This window comes from Rousettus aegyptiacus, unplaced genomic scaffold, assembly GCF_014176215.1.
Source record: "Rousettus aegyptiacus isolate mRouAeg1 unplaced genomic scaffold, mRouAeg1.p scaffold_m13_p_12, whole genome shotgun sequence".
Taxonomy (NCBI): domain Eukaryota; kingdom Metazoa; phylum Chordata; class Mammalia; order Chiroptera; family Pteropodidae; genus Rousettus; species Rousettus aegyptiacus.
In genome coordinates, this window is record NW_023416287.1 from 47,284,785 (window position 1) to 47,306,258 (window position 21,474).

Sequence of the window (21,474 nt, forward strand, 5' to 3'; positions counted from 1 at the left end):
TTGTTCATGAAGTGATGCTAGGGAGAGGGGAGGATAACTGAGACTGTCCTTTTCCCTGGTACCTCACCATGTGGAGCTCATACATAGCCAGGTGAGGGGTGGGGGTCTCAAGTGCCTGTTCTGTAGGTGGCCTTTAGATAGTTAGGCTGTTATACCAGCCAGAGGTGGAAGAAGTAGGTCTGGGGACATATGCCTTCTTCCTGAATCCACCATGGAACTTCAACTAGCTCTTCTCTGTGCCGGGAATGTCCTTGCCTAGGATGTTCACATGGCTGGTGACTTTGTGACATTCAGATCTTAGCTTAAATGTCAACTCTTCAGAGAGGCACTCTCTGACCTCAGAATATCAAATATCTACCCTGTCACTCACAATCACATAACCCCATTTTAATTCTCTGAATAGCATTTATCACTACGAGATAGCTTGTTCATTTTTTACTTGTTTACATGGTTATTGCTATATCTCTTTCTAGAGATACTAGCACACATTAGGCCTTGAACACATAGAAAAATCTTAATGAATAAGTGTGACACACTCCTTTTTCTTCAGGAAAAAATACAGATGTGATGGGCATATAACCTTGATGCCCAGGATTAAGTGTGTATGTGTGTGTGGTGTGTGTGGGCGTAAGGGGATAAGGGTGCATCCTGTAGCCTTGGTTTTATCAATAGCCAACTTAAGTCACCAGTGGTCCTAGACAAACAGAAGATCTGAGTCCTCAAGGTCATTCAGCACTTACCTGAACTTTGTAGCAGTCTTCCTATGTTTGCCTTCCTCCAGTGAACTTGTGCATTGTTAGAGGTTCAGATACCATCAGTGAATGTTATATAAATATCTGAACAAGGTGTATCAAAAAAAAAAAAAAAACCAACCTTTAAAATGGGAAAATGGAGAGGCCAGGCTCTACTCTTTAAGCCTTAAAAAGGCAAATGCAAACAAAGTTTCATGCATCTGAAATAGCCTTGTCTTAAGGTGATAGTTTATATTTATAGTTCCTCTAAAAAAAAATCCCAACTCTTCTAGGAAAAGATTCTAATTAGCCTCCAAAAATAAATCCTATGTAATCTTTAAAAACAAAACAAACAAAAACACCCTAGTATACCCAGTTTAAAATAATACATGAAAGAATGTGTATGTTCTGTACATGTGTTTCTTCCATAAATCTCTAATAATTATACTGAGATGCTGAACTATCCAGGAATAAACCAGTATATTATTCTCTAAAAGGATAAGATAGGAAAGATAAGCATATTTAGCCAACTAGCCAAGTAGCCCATCCTCTCATGGTCAGGAAATACTAAAATAGTGAACAAAGATAAACTTCAGGAAGAAGGATTTCCTAAGCACTGATTTGCTTACTCTCTCAGTTAAAGCCGTGGATACATAATCAGAACTCCCATTATTTTGCTGACAAACTCTGCAAATTTGAGGAACTAAACCCAGATTTATGAAAGCTAAGGTTATTAATAGGTGTTTCAGACAGTTTCTTGTTCTGTCTATAAAAAAAAAAATGAGCTCATGTAGGTACGATGGCATGCTATTAGGGACCCTATAATTAGTGATGTTTTCTGTTTTCCTCTTTCAGAAAGATCAGAGTTCTTTGGGCTTATACAGGGACTATCAGAGACCTGGGGAGACTTAAGTGGTTGCATTTTTTTCCTGATTTGTGAAATCACCTCATTTCCTGACCCACAAGTTACAAACCATAAGATCTGCTGGGTGGATGGGCAGAGTTGTGGACTGCTTCATTTTCTTCTTTTATTATTATCATTATTATTATTTACTTAGGCTGGAGGAGAAAAAATAGATCCAGAAGAGGCACTGATCTATGAAGAGGATTTAGATGAAGGAGGTGGTGTTGAAGGCGAAATGGAAGAAAGCACAAAATTGAAAATATTCCGCAGGCTTGCCTTTGTGGCTTCCAAGCTTAAGGAGTTTATTGGCAATATGATAACCACAGCTGGAAAAGTTGTTGTGACAATTTTACTTGGTTCATCAGGTGAGTTTCCAATACCGGGTGAAACACAAGTGAAACTTATAATGAAAGAAATGGTCAAAGGAAACAATTATATTCCATGACACCAAAATAATAACTGTAGCTTTTGTAAAAGTGGCCACACATACAAACCATACACACAAAAATAATTTTCCCAGTGCAATTCTAGTTTTTATGTTTTTAGATGGTTCTTGTTAACTTCTTCCATATCTGTTAATTGACAGCATTTTCTATGAGTAGATCAGAAAAACTATTCTCCTACCTTAGAGGCTATGAATGGTGACCTGCTACAATGAACAACTTAACTGTACCTATCTAGAGCTGCACATGTATGTTCTGAAAGCCTGTTTACACAGATTCATTAGTAAATCTCCCAGATTCACTATTTTTATTCCTAAGTTAGATTGTAATCTTCCAGCACAGACACTCACTTCCTTTAAATTTTGGCTACAGACTGCTTATTCCATAATACTGTTATCTCAGTATTTTCTCTCCTTCCATTTCTCTGTTCACCACTGCCCCAGAGCTACTATGAAGTTTATTGCATATTGCTTAGTTGAAATTTCACAAGATGCAATGACTTACCTGTTTTTAATAGGAAAATTAAAAAGTGGAAAAGAGAATATACTTTCTCAAGAAATATAACCCCATATTTTAATGAGTCATTTCAAAATGCTCCCCAAAATAGTTTTTATATGCCTATAAATGAATTATTTAATTTTACATTTCCTATTTTGGTGTTGGTGCAAATCAAATTTCATTACATAGGACAAAGTTTCAGTGAGACCTTAACTGCCTCAGAATGCAATAGTATTATGACTCTTAGTTAACCAAAAAAAAAGTCATTATTTTAAAAATAGTATTAGGGAAAGTTGGAATGGACATATAAGTAGTCCTGAAAAATTTTAAGGAGACATAGAAAATGGAAACATGCAAGTAAATATGCCAATTCTACTGCTATGAAATGTAGATGTTTACTCGGCTTACACACCAAAGGTAAAATTCCTTCATCATCTGGTATTTTCCCATTTTTATAAATATCACTTTATGTGTGACTTTTATTCACAATGAAATGGCATTAATTTTAATTTTATAAATTAAATACGATAAATATTTTTAAAACCTTATCAATACCTAAAAGCACACAAACAAAATTTACTTCATCTCTAATACTTGCAATTACTGAGCGGTAAATGATTTTTTAGTTCTATGCAATTTTTCATGATTGCGTTTCTTCTTCCTTAGGTATGATGCTGCCATCTTTGACCTCATCTGTCTACTTCTTTGTATTTTTGGGTCTGTGCACCTGGTGGTCCTGGTGCCGGACATTTGATCCATTGCTGTTCAGCTGTCTTTGTGTTCTGCTGGCTATTTTCACTGCGGGACACTTGATTGGACTTTATTTATACCAGTTCCAGTTCTTTCAAGAAGCAGTTCCACCCAATGACTACTATGCAAGGTAAGAGAACTCTTTTAGATATTTTGAGAGGAAGTGACCCCCTTTATGATCTTGTTTGAATTTGCAGGGGTTCTTCTTGATACCAATAGATGTGTTAAGCAGGGGTTCTTCTTGATGCCAAAAGATGTGTTGGTGGGGGTGGGAGAAGCAGTCTAGCCCTTTAAATTTATTGAGTAGCACAATCTAAAAGGAAGTAGAAGGTTTCTTCAGATGGAGATGCTGCTGTTTGTAACAAGTAGAACAGACACGTGGTGTGAACTGCTGAAAGAGTTCTAAGAAGAACATTTTATATTAAAGTATAATAATGACCTATTGAAGCAACCAGCTCAAAGGAGCTCTCATGGGCCAAATAAAGGACAGATTGAGCATCAAAAATAATAACAGTAAATAACCGGTTGGTTCTAAAAATTAGAAAAATAAAAATACATGAATCCATGATGAGAGAGAGAAATCTAATTTGCTTCAAATGGAGATGATTATTACACTAACTCTTTACTGTGAAATGGGAATTAAAGATAAAGAATGTAGCATTTACTTTGACTTTTCAGAAGGAACTCTAGTTTATTTTTTTAATGAGAGAAAACTCTTTACAGAATAACACCAGCTAATGAAAGGGAAAGGAATAATAGAATTAGAAAATTGCCATTTATCAATTCTTAATGAAGTACTTGTTTCTAGCTGCAAACTAAAATCATTACTTAAAAAGATTGCTGAAGTCAAGATGTTTGCAATAATGACAAAGTATAACTTCACTGATTATTTGCTAATTGCAAAAGAAAAATCAAACCTTTGCAATTGTTGTCAACACCTTAACCAACTGATCGAAACTGACATTACCAAAAGTGGGATAGCTCAATCAACATTTCACACTTCCAGATATGATGCATATGAGGTGTACATCATCATATTGTTAAGCTTTCAGACCTAATTTCCAATTTACAGGAAATATAAAGAATAGAAAAGTAACTTAAGTGACTCCACAAGAAAATGGCCAGAAAAATACAGAATGTGGATTCTACAAGGCAAATGATCTGGTCTTCTCTAAAATCAGCGCAAATGTGGCTCTAGATTATACTCTGATTTGGGGACAAATCTCTAATCCTGTCATTTGTAGAAACATGGCTGGACCTTGAAGGCATTATGCTAAGTGAAATAAGTCAGAGAAACCAAACATTGTATGGTATCACATATATGGATAGAACCTAAACAAAAAATTCAGATTCATAGAAACAGAGAGTAGAATGGCGATTGCCAGGGTATTGGGGTAGGAGAAATAGGGAGAGGTTGATAAAAGGTATAGAATTATAAGATGAATAAGTTCTTAGGGTCTAATGTACAGCAGGCTCATTATAGTTAATAATACTTGAGATTTGCTAAAAGGATAGATCTTAAACATTCTCACACACGGAGCTTTGTGAGGTGGTGATTGATTGAAGTAATTATTTCACAATGTATACTTACATCAAACCATCAAGTTGTATACTTTAAATAAATTATAATTTCGTGTGTCAATTGTACTTCAATAGAGAAGCCTCTGTAATGGTGCAGATTTATGTAATACTTATTTTAGGCAGGAATGAATAAATGCTAAATTTTAGTATAGACATTACTTTTAGGCTAAATGAATTTTTTGATTTCTTTTAGACTAATGTTTGGTTAATTAATAGAATACATATAGAAGTAAATATTTTGTACTGATGAAAGGGCTGGCTTTTAGGGGATGATTTAATTAGACATGCAAATATCTTCTCCAAGGCAGTAATGCCCCTCATCCTCACCCCCAGTTTGAGGATCTTTTCTGCCATCTAGAGACTGATGATAGGAAATACAAAGAATATTTAGAACCACCTTGACAACCCGTTTTCTGTAGAGAATCAGTTGGTAAAATAGTTTAAGACTTTTCAAGCCTATGGTCTGTGTTGCAATTCTTCCAAGAAGCCATCACAGTGCAAAAACAGCCATAGGCAAGATTTAAAAGAATTAATGTGGCCATTTTTCAGTAGAACTTTGCTTGAGGCAAACAAAATTTTGATTTCTTATTATTTTGACATTTCATTATATATATATATTTTCCCAACAGCTTAAAAATATAAAAACCATTACGGGCTGAAGCTATACCCAAAGATGTAGTGAACCTGGCTTGCCAATTTAGGGTGTAGATAATTTCAATCCTATAGTGTAATATCTTATGTTTATATTTATTTTTCACTTAAATAGTCACAAATTTAAAATTACAGTGTAAGTTGTTATAAACATTTTGTAGATAATCCCTTTAAACAATGCAAAAAGTCTATTACTATAATCTCATAGAGTAAATCATTAGAAGTTAGCTTGCTTATCAGGGTATAAATAGTTTGGGCTACACGATGCAATATACAAGTATATATAAACAGCCTTGTTATAGATTGTACCCATTAACTTGGTGCTAATAGGATATTGCATTTCAGTCCCAGAAAGCTTGGAAATTTATATATTTAAAACCATAGCTTTTTCATAAGGCATAACTTCAATACATTGTTATTAACTCCAAATTCTGAGTTGGAAGAAAAAATTCAAACTAGCAAAAAAAAAAATCATCTTTCATGGGCATTTGTCACAAATTTTGTAATCATAGATACTGTGTTTGAAAGAAGGATTATTCTTGCTAACTGTGAAATGCAGTAGTATACTATAATTATGGAAAAAAATTAGTGACCACTTTTATGAATTTGACCCAGCAAAACAAAACTTCAAAACAAATCCACATACGTAAATGTAGGACCAATACTATACTATTTGACATAGTTTGTTTAATAGAATAGACCCTTATTTCAACTATTCTGGCAGGTATCCCTAAGAAAAATGGTGAATTAAACAACATTTGGCTTAGCTAAGTTAAAGTGTAGTTCTTTCCAATGGTTTTATATTTTCATAGGGAATTTCCGTAGACAGCAAACACCTTAAATTAAAGGTGGTGGCTAATATTCAGATTCCTCCAATTATACACGTGCATATCCTCACTTGTTTTCCTACCTGAAAGGTAGCCATGTTTATGAAGTAAGTCTTAGACAACTTGTGTCCTGTGGGTTTTCTGCATTAAATGTGCAGAGGGCTCAGAGTAGGAGACAAAGACAAGTGAACCTGATTTGTTCTGAATTATCATGAATGTGAGACACCTTGAAAAACTTTAAAATAAGTTTGAATGCTATAAATTACTTTTTAGTGACACAAATTGAAAGCCAATTTTAATAGTTTGGCAGCACACTACTACAGCACTGACTGTTTCTTTATGAAAATGGTACCAAAAGTAATTCTGAGGTAAACTGATCTAAAAAAACCCCCCAAAAGTTGGTTCTTTGTTTTTCAATCTTGAGTTACATAGATTGAAAGTTCTGACATAGGCCAGGTGAAGGGTATGGCAGGAGACTGAAATACCTATTGTTTTCTTTTTATTTTTTTCTTCTTCTTCTTCTTCTTTTTTTTTTTTTTTTTAGGCGAGGCAACCCTTGGTTGACCTCACAGATTGCAAGCACCTTGTCAGTTTACAATCCCTTATTTTTTTATTTTTTATGCCTTCAGCACCTGGTTTTCCTAGGTGGTCTCCCATCCAAGTACTAACCAGGCTCAACCTTGCTTAGCTTCCGAGATCAGATGGTTTGGGGCTTGTTCAGGGTAGCACGGCCATAGACTGCCTATTGCTTTCTTAATCATGATGTTGATACTTGGAACTCATAAATCTATTTCTCAACCCTATTAATGAACATTTTGTGTACATTAAGCTTTGAGATGAGTATGTGACTGAATAATTCTTTAAAATGCCTCTTCTAATCTTTGACTGACTTACATTCAAACTCCTAAAACTCTTTAGAATACTCACAGGAGTCACTGCCAGGATTAGACTTGTTTGCCCAGACTCAATTTGTTGTTTTGCTGCTTTTCTCACCTTAAATAATGAAGCTGGAAAATGCAAGGGTAGGAAGGAATGAGAGAACTTCTCAGGCCATTCTCTAGGAAAGTGAGATTCTCTATTAAATAAATGTTATCCTTTTTATGTCTATTTCAATAAATCCTAATGATAAGAAAATGCATTATGTTTAGTGAAGGAAAAGCTCATATTTATTTATATATATATATTTCTAATATATATATATTTGTTAAGCAAACCTAAGTTGAAATCATATGTATATAAAATGGAGATAATTATAATAATAATATCTTCACCATAGATTTGTCCCAGAAGTCCACAAATGCTATAATTCGAGCCCATGTGAGAAACATCTGTAGCCATAGCGACATGAAGCAGCTGATTGGTGTGGACCTAATGATGATGGCCTGAGTTAGTCATTTTAGAAACATAGCATTGGATCCAGGCAAAGAGCAGTGTTAGAGGATTCACCTAGGAATCAAAGGCAGGAACCACATCTAATTTACCTTTGTGTTCCCTCAGTATCTGAAGCAGTGTCTATCATGCCCCAGGCTGCAGTGAATACTTCCTAGGTGAATTTTCCTAAATTTGCAACAAATGATTGGTATTAATGAATATATTGCAAACTGCTGGAATGGTACATTTAGGTTCTTTCAACTTTAAAAATTAATAGGAAATTAACGATGGTAGATTTTCTTGCGGTAGAAAAATGGACTGTTCCTTCAAGCTAAGATAACAGCTTATGAAAAATTAAATCTGAAGTGATCTTTTGAAAAGAGGTATTTTGGACAAAACAATTATTTAACTATCACACATTTTATTGGAAAGTGTGACTATCTTGTTTATTAGAGTTAAAATTCTCATCCATGGTCTGGATTTTAAATGATTGCAGCAACACCTCATTAATTTTCAGTTTGGTTGTAAATAAGCTGATCTGGCTGACTCGTAAAGTATTTTGAGAATAAATCTAGTGAACACTATTGCCTCAGAACTGCTTGGCTTATTGCAGTTCAGAATGTTGCTTATGCAGTAACTTGCTATTGTATCTCCTTTTTAATTCTAAGCAACTCAGACACAAGAATGAGAGATCAGCTCTGAAAATGAGAAACAAAAATGCTTTGATTTTTCTCTTTCGGAGTTTCTGTAAAAACGCTTTTTGCTTAGAAAATTTGTCATTTTCATAAACTTGTTACTCATTAGTGTAAATATTGTAATTGTTTTTCTTAATAGCTTTCCTGAGGTATAATTGATATGGAATAAAGTGCATATATTTAAAATGCACAATTTGACAAGTTGTGACATAAATATACCCATGAAATTATCATCACAGTCAAGATAATGAATAAATCCATCAAACCCAGAAGTTCCCTCAAACCCTTTGTTACTCATTCTCTCCTGCCCTTCATCATCTTCTCATCCCATCCCCAGATAACCACTGATGTGCAATCTGTAACTAGATTAGTTTACATTTTCTACAATTTTATATAAATGTTCTCATATAGTATTGTCTTCTTCTCCTCCCTCCATATCTTTTTAAATTTTAGGCATTCTAATAAGTGCGTACTGGCAATTCATTGTGGTTTTGTTTTATTTTGCATTTCCCTAATGACTAATGAAGCTGAGAATCTTTTCATTAGCTGATTTTACATTTGTATATCTTTTTGATGAAGTTTCTGTGAAAATATTTTACCCAACTTTTTTTTTTTAAAAGCATCAGCACTATTTGTTTTCTTGGTGTTAAGTTTTGAAAGTTGTTTAGAAAATCCGGATTCAAGTCATTTATCAGATATGTGTTTTTGAAAATAATTTTCCAGTCTGTGAATTATCATTCTATTAATAGTGTCATTGCAAGAGCAGAGTTTTAAATTTTGACAGAGTCCAATTTATAGTTATTCTCTTATGAATCATGCTTTCCATATGGTAGTTAAGAAACATTTGCTTAATCCAAATTCACGAAGATTTCTTCTGTATTTTCTTCTAGAAATGTTATAGGTTTTTGTTTGTTTGTTTGTTTGTTTTCCTAAGATAACAAATAGTTCCAGAATCATTTATTAAAATGACTATACTTTATTCACTGAATTACCTTTGCACCTTTGTTTAAAATAAAGTGTCCACATTCACAGTAGTTTTCTTTTATTGGGTTGATTTTGGTTTTTATAGAGAGTAATGCTAGCCTCATAGAATGACTTGAGAAGTATTTCCTGTTTTGATCAGGAAAAGCTGATTTAGTTTTCTTATTATTTCTTCTTAAAGTATTTACCAGAAATCACCAAGGAAACCATATAGCCTTGAAGTTTTTTTTATGGGAAGGTTTTTAACCACAAATTCAATGTCTTTACTAGATGTCTTTAGTACTCAGGTTACTTCTCCTTAAATAAGTTTTGGTAGTTTGTGTCTTTCAAGGAATTTACCTTTGCATGCAAGATGTCAACTTTATTGGTATAAGTTGTTAGTAATATTTACTTATTTCCTTTCGAATCTATAATAATGTTACTTAATTATTCCAGAGATTAGTAATTTGTGCCTTCTTTCTTCTTTTTTTTCTGTTCTGTCCAGCTGGAATTTATCAATTTGTCATCGATTCAGAGAACTAATCTTTGTTTTTCTCTATTGATTTTTTAATATCCTATTCATTAATTTTACACAAATGTTTTTAATTTCCTTTCTTCTACTTTCTTTGTGTTTAATAGCCTTAATTATATTAAACTTTGGATTTAATTTACTCTTTTTAAAAAATTTCTCTTTCTTGCTGTTCTAAAGGTAGAAATTGAAGTCAATGATTTGGGATTTTTTTCTAATATTGATGTGTAGAAATACTTTAATTAAAAAATCCAAATTTGCACTTAAATACGATATTGGTAGCATTCTATAAATCTTGATATGGTATGTTTTAATCAGCTCAAAATGTTTTTTAGTTTACATTTCCATTTCATCTTTCATTTATTGGCTATATATGTACTTGGTTTCCAAATATTTGAGGATTTTTCAGAAATATTTCTCTTTTGATTTTAATTTAATTTTAATTTAATTGTCAGAGAATATAGTTTGTTTTGTAGTCCAGAATATTGTCTCTTGGCAAATGTTCCACATAAACTTGAAAGAATTTTTTTGATTTGTTTTTTAAATGATGTAGAAAATTTAAAGAGTGAAGCTATAAACCAAAATGACAATACTGCTAAGTTTTGTAATTGCTCATGTATTTACCTTTACTGGAGATCTTTATTTTTTAATATGGTTTCAAGTTACTATCTAGCATTCTTTTATTTTACCCTGCAGGACCCCCTATAGCATTTCTTGCAGGGCAGGTAGTAATGAACTTCTTCATTTTTTGTTTATCTGGGAGTATCTTAATTTCTCTCTCATTTTCGAAGGGAAGTTTTTCCAGAACTCCTGGTTGACAGTTTTCTTTTAGCACTTTGTATATATCAACCTACTGCCTCTGGACTCCAAGCTTTCTGATGAGAAATTAGCTGATAATCTTACTTAGGATTGCATGTATGTGATGAGTCACTTTTCTCTTGCTGATTTTAAGATTCTTTCTTTGATCTAGACAGTTTGATTATAATTTTTCTCAGCATGCATCATTTTGAAAAAACATGTTTTTCATCATATTTATTTATAGCCTTTATGCTTCAAATTTACTCTCTGCTCTTTTCTCTTTCTCTTCTTCTTCTGGGACTCCCACGATGCATTTGTTGGTTCACCTGATGGTGTCCCACAGGTCCCTGAGGCTCTGTTCACTTCATTCTTTTTGTTGTTTCTCAGACTTGATCATTTCAATTGTCATATCTGTAAGTTCGCTGATTCTTTCTTCTGCCTACTCTAATCTACCTTTGAACTGCTCAGTGCATTTTTTATTTCAATTATTGTATTTTTTAACACCAGAATTTTTTGAGGGGGGGGGAGGGAGTCTTTTTCTATAATTTCTATCTCTTTATTGATATTCTCAGTTTCTTACTTTTGTCCATGGCTTTGTTTAGCTTCGTGAGCATTTTTAAGGTAGATTTTGAAGTCTTTGTCTAGCAAGTCCAATGTCTGCATGGCTTCCAGTATGGTTTCTGTCATTTTATTTTGTGCCTTTGAATAGGTCATATTTTCTTGTTTCTTCATATGCCTTGTGATATTTTGTTCAAGACTGGAGATTTAATTCTTATAATGTTAACTCTGGAAATAAGACCCATGGCATGCTTATTTTGTTTTGTTTTGTTTTGTTTTGTTTTGTTTTGTTTTAACTGTTGTAGAGTGTCTTGGCTGAGTATCAGCCTGAAGGGAAAACTTAGGTTCTTTCCTGGTCTTTTCTGACTCTGTCTCTTTCCTTAGGCATGTATAGTACTTTTATAAATTTCTCTATATACACAGTTGTTCTCGAATGTAAAAAAAAAAAAAAAAAAAAAAAAAAAGCCCCAGATAAGATGTGGCTCCTTTAAATCCACTGGAAGTTATTTCAGTCAGTAGAGGTTGAGACAATAGTGGCCAGTTTCTGTACTTGCTCTTCATGACCATAAGCAGCAATCTGCAATTCAAATACTATCTCTGATACATGGGGGAGAAGGTCCTTATTGCACACACTGGCTCTAGCAAGCCACATAAGGAATGCAGTTTGCCATGCATACTGCTACCTGACACTGGCCTGGAGCAAGGAGGATGGATAGCTGCTCACCCTCTGAAGGCTGAATTTGACCAATATTAACTCTAATTTTTGAGCCCAACTTTCCTCTGGAAGCTTCAAGCCTTCAAGTAAACTCCAGAGTCTCAAATAGTTAACACAGATGCCTTACTTTCTACTCCAGCATCTTCCCTGATATCCACTCTCTGCCTTTTAATTGTACATACTTAGACTGTTAACAAATAATATGACTACTAATAATTTTAAGTTGAGATCTAGCATGTCTCCATTTTTTTTATTTTCCAAATTATTTTCTCCTTTTTTTCTATGTAAATTAAATTTTTCTATCTCTCTTGCTGAATTATAACAAACTATTTTGTTAAATTTATGGTTGCTTTAGGGCATCGTTAATTCAAATTTAAGTGATACAATACCATTCATGTAGTATAGGAACTGTTCGACGGTAAACTATAATTTTTCCTTTCCTAACATTTGTGCTATTGTCATACACTTTATTTTACTTTTATATATGTTATAAATCCTATCCTATACCATTGTTATATTTGTTTAAAATGAGTCAATCATATTTTTGAAAATTTTTAATAAAAAGCAAATTTACTCATTTCTCATGTTCTTTATTACTTTATATATGTCCACATTTTCATCTCTTATTTTTCTTCTGCATAAAAGAATTTTACATATTTTATATCACGAGTATGTCGGTAATATTTTTGCTGGGTATAGATTTCTAGGGTGACAACTGTTATTTCACTACTTTAAAGATGTTGCCCACTTTCTTCTCACTTGCATTGTCTCTGACAAGAAATCTGCAATTCTGTTATTGTTCCTTAGTATGTAACTCTTTTTTCTTCTGCTTACTTTTAAGATTTTCACACTATCAGTAGACTTGAGTGTGGTATAATTTTCTTTATTTTTCTTATTGTTGAGGTTTATTGTTTCTTGGAACTGTTCGTATATATTTTTTAATCAAATTTGGGATATTTTGGCCATATTTATTCAAATATACATCCTTTTTTGAGTATCCAATAACATATATGTTAGGCCAATTGAAATTGTCCCTCAACTCACTGGTGTTCTGTTACCTTTTTGTTATTTTTTTCTCTTTTTGCTATATTTTGTATACTTTCTACTCCTATGTCTTTAAATTTACTAATGTTTTTCCTGTAACATCTAAACCGTTGTTAACATCATCCACTGTATTTTTCTTCTCATACATTACTGTTTTTATCAATAGAAGTTAGTTAGGGTATTTTTATGTCTTTCATGTCTTTACTTACTTTTCGTATACATAAAATATAACTGTCAAACTTTGATTACTGATTTAACATCTCTACCAAAATTGAGTTGGTTTCAATATTTATTTTTCTCTTTCAATTGCTTGCATTTTTGTATATCTGGTAACGTTTACTCAGTTGCCAGACATTGTTATTTTTTCATTGTTGAGTGCTGAATATTTTGTATTCTGTGTGCTCTACCCAATGCTCTATGATCATAAGGGTTTTTACTCTGGCTAGTGGGACACACATTCTTCCCTGCACTGTATGAACACCAAGTTCTAATCCCTTCTGGTAGTTCTTTCACCAGTCTAGTTTCCTCACATACATGTGATTCTTTTGCCAGTCTAGAGTAGCTTCCTCACATACATGCACTAGACTATTCTCTGCAGAGTGTTTAATGATGACTGTCTTTTGGTCTCTGGCCTTCTCTGTGTATATAATTCCTTACTCTTATGTACTCTGTCCTCTAAAATTTAGCTACCACAGCATCCCTAAACTCTCCTCAACTATAAGCTACATGTCTTCAACTCAGAGAACTTCACAGACTTTTCTTGGGTTTCCTCTCTCAGCTTTGGGGGAGGAAATTTCAAAACTGGAAACTCTCAGTGCATTAAGCTTGAGCAGTTTTAGAGATTATCTTCTTTTCTCACATTCTTCAGAGATTACTATTCTTCATTACCTGATGTGCAGTATCTACAAAATCATAGTTTCATATATTTTCGATTGGTCTAGTCAGAAGGTTAATCCATTCCCCATTATTCACCTTGACAAGAAACAAATTTCTGTGTAATTATTGGTGCTGATGACAGAAGTTCAGAATGTTGTTTATGTCTCCTTATACAATCATCCCAGACCTTTATGTTGACAAACATACAAAGGAGCCTTTTCTCTATCAACTCACATTTAGGCTCTCCTCATACCCCATATTTAACTAGTATATCTGTGACATCACTGATGCGAAGGAGTTGTGTAATAATCTGAACATCTCCATGAAAATTCATTGGGCAGATAAATGCATGTTTTATCACGTTCTAGAGGATCCAGTTTCTAGTCCCCCAATGTAGTTGTCAGGAAGAAACTGGCAACTATAACAGTTATAAGCCTAGTCCAGATGTCAAATTTAATCTGTTTATGTAGAATATCTTTTCAAGTGACTTAATGGATTCAATTCCAGTGTTTTCCCTTTTGTGAGAAATGGACCTTTTATTGTCAAAAGCAAGTATTTAGGTGCTTGTTTACAAACTATATATTTTTTACTTTTTGAGCTAGGTTTTTACTACTTCTTATTGAAAGGACTGGTTTTACTTAAAAGTGTGGAAGAAATCATACCTGAAGTTAATATTGATGAAAAATGATTATTGTCACCTTCTTGAGGACTACTACTCTGAATGATAAAGAAACAGCTCTAACATCCATTGCCATAATTTGTTGGATTTAGAACTGGTTAATGTGACCACAAAGTCAGTATTTTACTCCTCAAAATCTTTTAATTACATCTGACACTGACATGCATGACATGAAAAAGCAAATCACATTTTTATTTTATTTTTATATTATAAAACATAAAAATATTCCAGGGAAAATCAATCATTTACTTATTAGACATTTATTTATGGAAGAGGATTTTGTCATGAAGATAACTTTGTCCTTCTTTAAAATTACTTTGAGTTGTATTTTCATGATACATGTTATACGTTAAAATATGTTTATGAATTCTTAAAAAAAAATTCCCAAGAATAATCCATTCAACTTATATTTTTTGTTGGATCATATTACAAGAATATTTAGTGGAAAGTTATGGTCATTTCCTACAATGTAAACCTTAAAAAATTAGGACTTTAGCCCAGAAAACATAGTAACATTTTACCTGGACTTGAAGTGAGAAGATCTGAATTTTAGTTAGACTTCTGCTGATTATTTCCTATTCTAGATATTTTTCTTTCTTCCTTGAGTAGATTTAGTTTTGCTTCAACTTATCTTACAGATTTATTACTTTTTTTCTGTGAGAGTATGACTCCATGAATGGATTATCTAGTCTTTCCCCTTAAATTTCTCTGACCTTTCTGGCACTAAATGAATCTCCTTGGTCACTAAGGTTTAGAGCTCTCTTTAGTGTCCTTCCTATGAATTAAAATGCAAGAACAGACAAGCAACTATTCTCTTAGGGAGTGATATCCTCTCCTGTGGGGTCAGTGAGAAGCTCTTGTGCACTTCAGAGTTAACTTCCACTGTCTTGCTGCCCAGAAGTGGTGGGGCGAGCCATCATCTCTCATCACCCACCATTCAGGAAAAGCAGTTCTGTGGTAGGAAAACCTTGATAGCCATCTTCCTATGGGGTGAACAAGTCAGAGCCAATTTTTTTAAAGCATTTCACCATATTTGAGTGATATTCCCTTTAGAGTGCAGTGCTCTTTGATAAAAGGAATAGTATCTTATTTACCTAGGCATTCCTAGCACTAAATATAGTGCCCAACACAGAGTCAGAACTCAGTAAATAAAGGGCTGAATTAATACATGGGTCCTGTAATGCAGCTTCCCAATGACTACTGCTCTTTTATTAGGGTGCTCTGATACTCTTAGGATTTTCTTATATCACCACTTATTGCATCTGAGAAATAGGGTGGCATGATTTGAAACCAGCAGACCTCAATTCATAAGCCTCATCACGTACTACCTTTTCAGTCATTTGTGCCTAAAATTTTCATGTATAATGGAAACAATAGCAAACACCCAGCGGAGCTAGTATAAGACATATAACATAGTAACTGATTTGTCAGAGGAACCATTTAGTTGGTATTGGTCTCCATCTCTCCCACTTTGTAACTTTATCCGTTATTAACTATTTGGACTTTAAAATGAAGTATTTAAATCCATGTTTACATTATAGTTACTTAGGGAAACATATTTGTGTATAGAAGAAATGCCTGCATTAATAATTTTTATTTTGTGCTTTCCAATATAGAAGATTGTATGGCGTATGTGTCGAGCTTGGTTTTGTTGTCATAAGAAGCAGTACAGGAGGAAGCCTGGACAAGTAACTGGCCCTAGAAGTCATAGTCCTGACTCATTTTTCACATTTCTCTCAGAGGTGAAAATGTATGCAGGCAAAGGAAATAGGCCATATATTTAAAACGCTCATAGAATATAAATGTTCTCTTATGAATCCTAAATGTGACATCAGAAGAGGTTAGAGTGTCTTCCATAGTTAAATGGAAAGGAACATCCAAATGGCTGCAGCTTGTCCATCAACAATCACAGTTGTGAAGATAGCATACCCTCTACATATCTTCTACCTGGTGCAAAATTGTCCTTTGGAAAGAACACTTTTATATAAGGCAGTATTCTGCACTTGTAGTGTAAAGCCAATTACAGAAAATTGGCAAGTAGTTAAGGCATATATGTGCCAAAAAAGACTTCAAAGCCATGATGTAGAGCCCAAGGGACTGAATGCAAAGTTTTTCTAAGCTTATAAAAACAATGTAGTGTAAAACCTGTCAGATTTCAATTTTCCCACACACAAAAAATGTGTCTAAGGGTTTGGCATGGAAATGTGTTTAAAGCATAAGTAAGAAACTAATGAAAAAGGATGGTTAAACATTGACTGTGTTTTTCATATGATGCAATGCAAGGGGAAAAACGGAATTGGAAGCCAAAGTAGCAAAAACTCATGTGTAAAAAGCAGTATTATGCTCATATGGATGGGATACCATAAGAAAAAAGAGAATCTTGCTGGAAAGATCCCTTGAAGATACATCCAGCAAAGATAACCATTTAAATTCAGGAAACTTTGCTTTCTGTGAACATCTGATTTCCCTTGCCTTTTTGACAGTGTATCCTTGCTTTTGATTATGCATAACTAATTTTCTGTGTGTGTGCATACACACACACACATGCACACACTCACACACACACACACACACACACACACACACAAGCAGTTAGATTTGAGGACTTCACTAGTATTGACTGCCCCATATTATTTTGGATTTGGAAGAGATTCTGACACTGTCTACTGGTGGTCCTCTATCTTCCTTGCTGGCCCCACCATTCTCCCTCAGTACCCACTGCATCACCCCATCCCAGGAGTTCAGAGGCACTGGAGCATTTTGCAGGTAAATGTATCAGAAAGATGGGGGTGGAGGATGAGAGCAGGCAAGGTCGTGTAGTTTGAAAAGGTGACCCCAAGAGATTCTGTGTTGCCCCCTTAGAAGGAACTTCTTTTTCTCCTTGAGGATTACTGAATTCATAGGCTTTCCTCCATTCTAAACTTGGAAAATCATAAAAACAAAGTTAGCGAAGACTGTTACAATCAAATCCACCAGAAACATTAATTCCTTTCTTATTAGTATCCTAAACAAGAGTACACATCACCCTTGCCTCAGTATTTCTTTGTTTAATACAAGAAACTAACACGGATTATGAGTGTGTAAGAGTACACATATGCACAACAGAAGAATGTATGTTTTGTAGAAACCAATCTATAATTGTGCATATCCTCAGTGGTCCTTTTCTTTCTTTGATCACATTACCAAGATGAAAAATAGTTTTTTCTTGATGAATAACCTAATATTAATAACACAATCGGAAATTTTATACACACTTCCTACCACCTCACCCAAACTCTCCCAATCTGTGCCAAATACCACCACCCTTAAAGAGACTCATTTTATCTTGAGAAGGTTGTGATTCTATTCCATCTTAAAAGAACATTTATATATTCTCATTTGCCAGCAATATCAGTATGGCATTATAAAAAGAGCCATGACCTTGCCTAAACCAAGTTCATGCCGTACTTAATAGTAGGAATCATGGTAGTAGCTGCCAGAATTTCTTGAGCAGCTGTTATGTGCCACATTCTGTGGTGTTGCTTTATATGCATCATATCATATAGCTCATTATCTCAGTCTAGTCATTACCAAAGTAGTGGAATTACCCATGGATTGACAGCAGTTTTTGAATTTTTCTTTCTGTATCTAGCTCATTTTTTCAATGTAGTAAGTGACCTTGAGCAAGTCATATTGGGCCAGAGAAAAGGGGGTGAGGGCAGTGGGTGGAAATATGAATGGAGGTATAGAGATCAATAATTGCTAAGATATTTTTCAGCTCAAAAATATTCGTGATTCAAAATATATCTCCAAGCCCTAAAATAAGTGACTCATTAGGCTTCAAATTGGTTGCCGACATGGCAGCAGCTTTATTACTCATGATTAACATTTAGCATTATAAATTCTAGTAACAATCAGTCAAAGGGGAAAAAGTTAGTATAACTTAGAACTTTAAAATTTTCTATATAATGAGGGGAGTGATTCCAGAGAGTAATTAAGTCTGGATGAGAGTCATTTTATTCCATTTTGTGGGAATTTATTAATGTAATCCAGTAACTGGGAATGTCTGACAAAGTATTTATGAAACTGTAAGTTTTCTTTTATAGTCAAATGGGAAGAAAATTGAAGCAAAAGTGATATTAGCTTACTATGACTCATTTATATCAGTGGCATTCATCATGGTATCAGAGTAAGCAAATGTTTTTTCATAAAGGAAATTAATATAAAAGCTTTGATTGGACCTTGGTAATGGAGCATTTGTTAAGACACTGCTCATCAGAAATGGGATTTAATGAGGATTACTAGGAATATAAATGATCGATGTAGGAACTTGGTTAGGAGTTTTACTATGTAGTTTTGTCACAGGCATATTGCCAATATAACATTATGTACATTTTTAAATGAAATGATGTAAAGAAAGCTGGAAAAATATAGAACAGGTATCTGGAAAGTTTCTCTGTCTTTATAGAAAGATCTGTTTTATATTGGACAATAAACACTCTTCAGTGGCTTCTTGCTCAATATTCTAAATTTGGAACATCTATTTCGCATCCTGTGTCTTCCATCTCCTTAGTAAAGAGACCAAGGTCATTTGTGAAGCCTTCATTCTAGGAGAGTCAATGATAATGTGCTTGTAAAATTGAAAAAAAAAATAGAGGAAGGTATGAAAAGAGGCAACTGGGTACTTCTTGCACAAGTAAGAAGGAAAAGTCTTTCTCATGCAACTGTTCCAGGCACTCTGCCTTTTATCAGCAGCTTGGCTTCATGAGATGGAAGGACTTTGGAATTGAAACAGGTCTGCTTCCCATTTGACCTGGTTCACTCACTGTGAGACTGTCAGTATTTAAGTTCTTGGAGTTTTAGGTTCTTCATCCTGTAATTGGTTGAATACCTGCCTCATGGAATCAATGAGGTGCTAAAACAGGCTGTGGGTGCAAAGTACAGGGCATCTGATAGGACTCAGTCACTGTTTGTTGCATTCTCTCAAGAAACTCCCATGACCCTGTGAAAAGGTGTGAAAGGCACCTACTTTATATAGTGGGGCTGTGTTAATCATTATAATAGTTAGGGTCCACAGAACACGTACTAGCATCAGGTTCTAATTAATTTATTGAATATTCCCAGCAACTTTATAAGGTAGGTTCTAGTATACCCATTTTAAAGAAAGCTAAGGTGTAGATAAATTAAGTGATTTACATCAAGTCATATTATAGGAGGGGCAAAGCCAGAGTTTGAATTCAAATCTAACTCTGAAGTCCATACTCTGAATCACACCCTCGTACCACTTTCCTATTGTGCAGAAAGGTAATGAGCTCTGTGAAAAAGCAACAAAAACAAGGATTAGAGAGGGATATTAGGCAGGGCCGAGGATATGTTTACAAGAGGATCTTTGGTTTAGGGAAAGAGTAACTTAATGAGTTCTCCAAATAAAAGACTTACAGATACGTTTTTGAAAATAGTTTTGAGGTTCCAGATGGAGGCGAGAAAGCATATTTAGCCTGAGCTGAGGAGAAAAGAGTAGGGGTCTCTCCAGAGTTCTGAGAATCCTGATGAACCTGGTCTGAATCTGAGGGTAGAAATGGACTGAAACAGTAAGACTGACTCTTGAAGCCTCTGTGAGGTGATGTCTTTACGACTTGCTTCATTTATGTGCAATTCGTAATATAGAGTTGCTCATTCTTGTAGTAAACATAGTGACGGATAAGTTATTCTCAACTCTGATTGTCCATAAGAATGCACAGGGGAGCTTTATAAATAAATGTCCAGCCACCTTTGGTCCTACCCAAAGAGATTTCAGATGGTCCCAGGTAGGGCCAGGTAATAGTGCTTTAAAGGATCCTCAGGTGACTCCAACCAGAGGGAAAAGAGGCTACAGTTGCCACAGTGGGTTCAAAAGACCAAAGATGAAGAAGCACAGGAAAAAGGGATCCCAGAGGCTCAGGACCCTATTTCATTCTTGTACTACTCCTTACGCATCCAAGGGTGTTTATTTCCCTGGATAGTGTTCACCAAGCTCTCAGCCATTTACCAAGTGCCAGTTTTATGATTATTGCCACATCTTCACACCACTGTACCACTAGAGTGTTGTGACATCCCAGATAAGCAGAGTCACAGTTTCCCATTCTGGGTTGAAATTTCTCCTGCAGACAAGTCTGTCAACAGCTGTCAGCAAGTCAGTTCTAAAGAAAATGCCTCCCTCATCCCTCCAACTCTCCAGGGTTATTAAGTTGGCTCATTAGAGCAGACAGTGTGCTGAAGTCACACACACACACACACACACACACACACACACACACACACACACCCCTGAGCTTCTTTTAGACGAAGGAACACAGAGTACCTGGATCTAGGATCTGTGATCTGGAACCTGGCATTTCAGCAGCTTCTCCAGGAGATCAAAGCATCCCACTTTGTGTGATGCAGAAAAAGCATACATTTTAAATCTTGTTCTTAAGTTCAGGGATCACTGAGGTGATGTCCTATAAACATGCAAGTCTGAAATTAATATCTATCAAATAAGATAAGGTATATAAAGTAACTTAGGCTGAAAATCATAAATGACCATAAAAATGCAAGAGAGCGTTCAACTCTTGAGGTAAGTTAGGGGTGAAAAACAGAGAAGAGACCAATGTGGACACTAAGTGCTGTGGAACATCTTTGTGGAAATTGCAAGCAGCTTGAATCAGGAGTAAGGATTGTTAAGTGAGAGAGGAAGGTGTAAGCAACAGTGAGAAGATGGCTCTGAACTAAAATTTTGGGGCAGTGACAGTGCTTCAGACCAGAACATGGGTTCATTTGGGGAAGCAAAGAGGAGATGGTTGGACTGAACCATGGAAAGTGAGATCAAAAATGAATGCTCATTGTCGATTCTGAAAAACAAATTCA

At 34.6% G+C, this 21,474-nt stretch overlaps 1 protein-coding gene across 10 annotated transcripts in view; it reads left to right on the forward strand.

Annotated features, from left to right (window-relative positions):
• PIEZO2 (piezo type mechanosensitive ion channel component 2) overlaps positions 1-21,474 on the forward strand; it is a 375,431-nt gene that overhangs the window by 234,217 nt on the left and 119,740 nt on the right. For all 10 annotated transcript variants that reach the window (XM_036229852.1, XM_016119848.2, XM_036229845.1 and 7 more), the window contains exons 6-7: positions 1,790-2,000; positions 3,243-3,456. In XM_036229852.1, the coding sequence (XP_036085745.1) occupies positions 1,790-2,000; positions 3,243-3,456 (425 nt within the window). The remainder of the gene's footprint in view (positions 1-1,789; positions 2,001-3,242; positions 3,457-21,474) is intronic.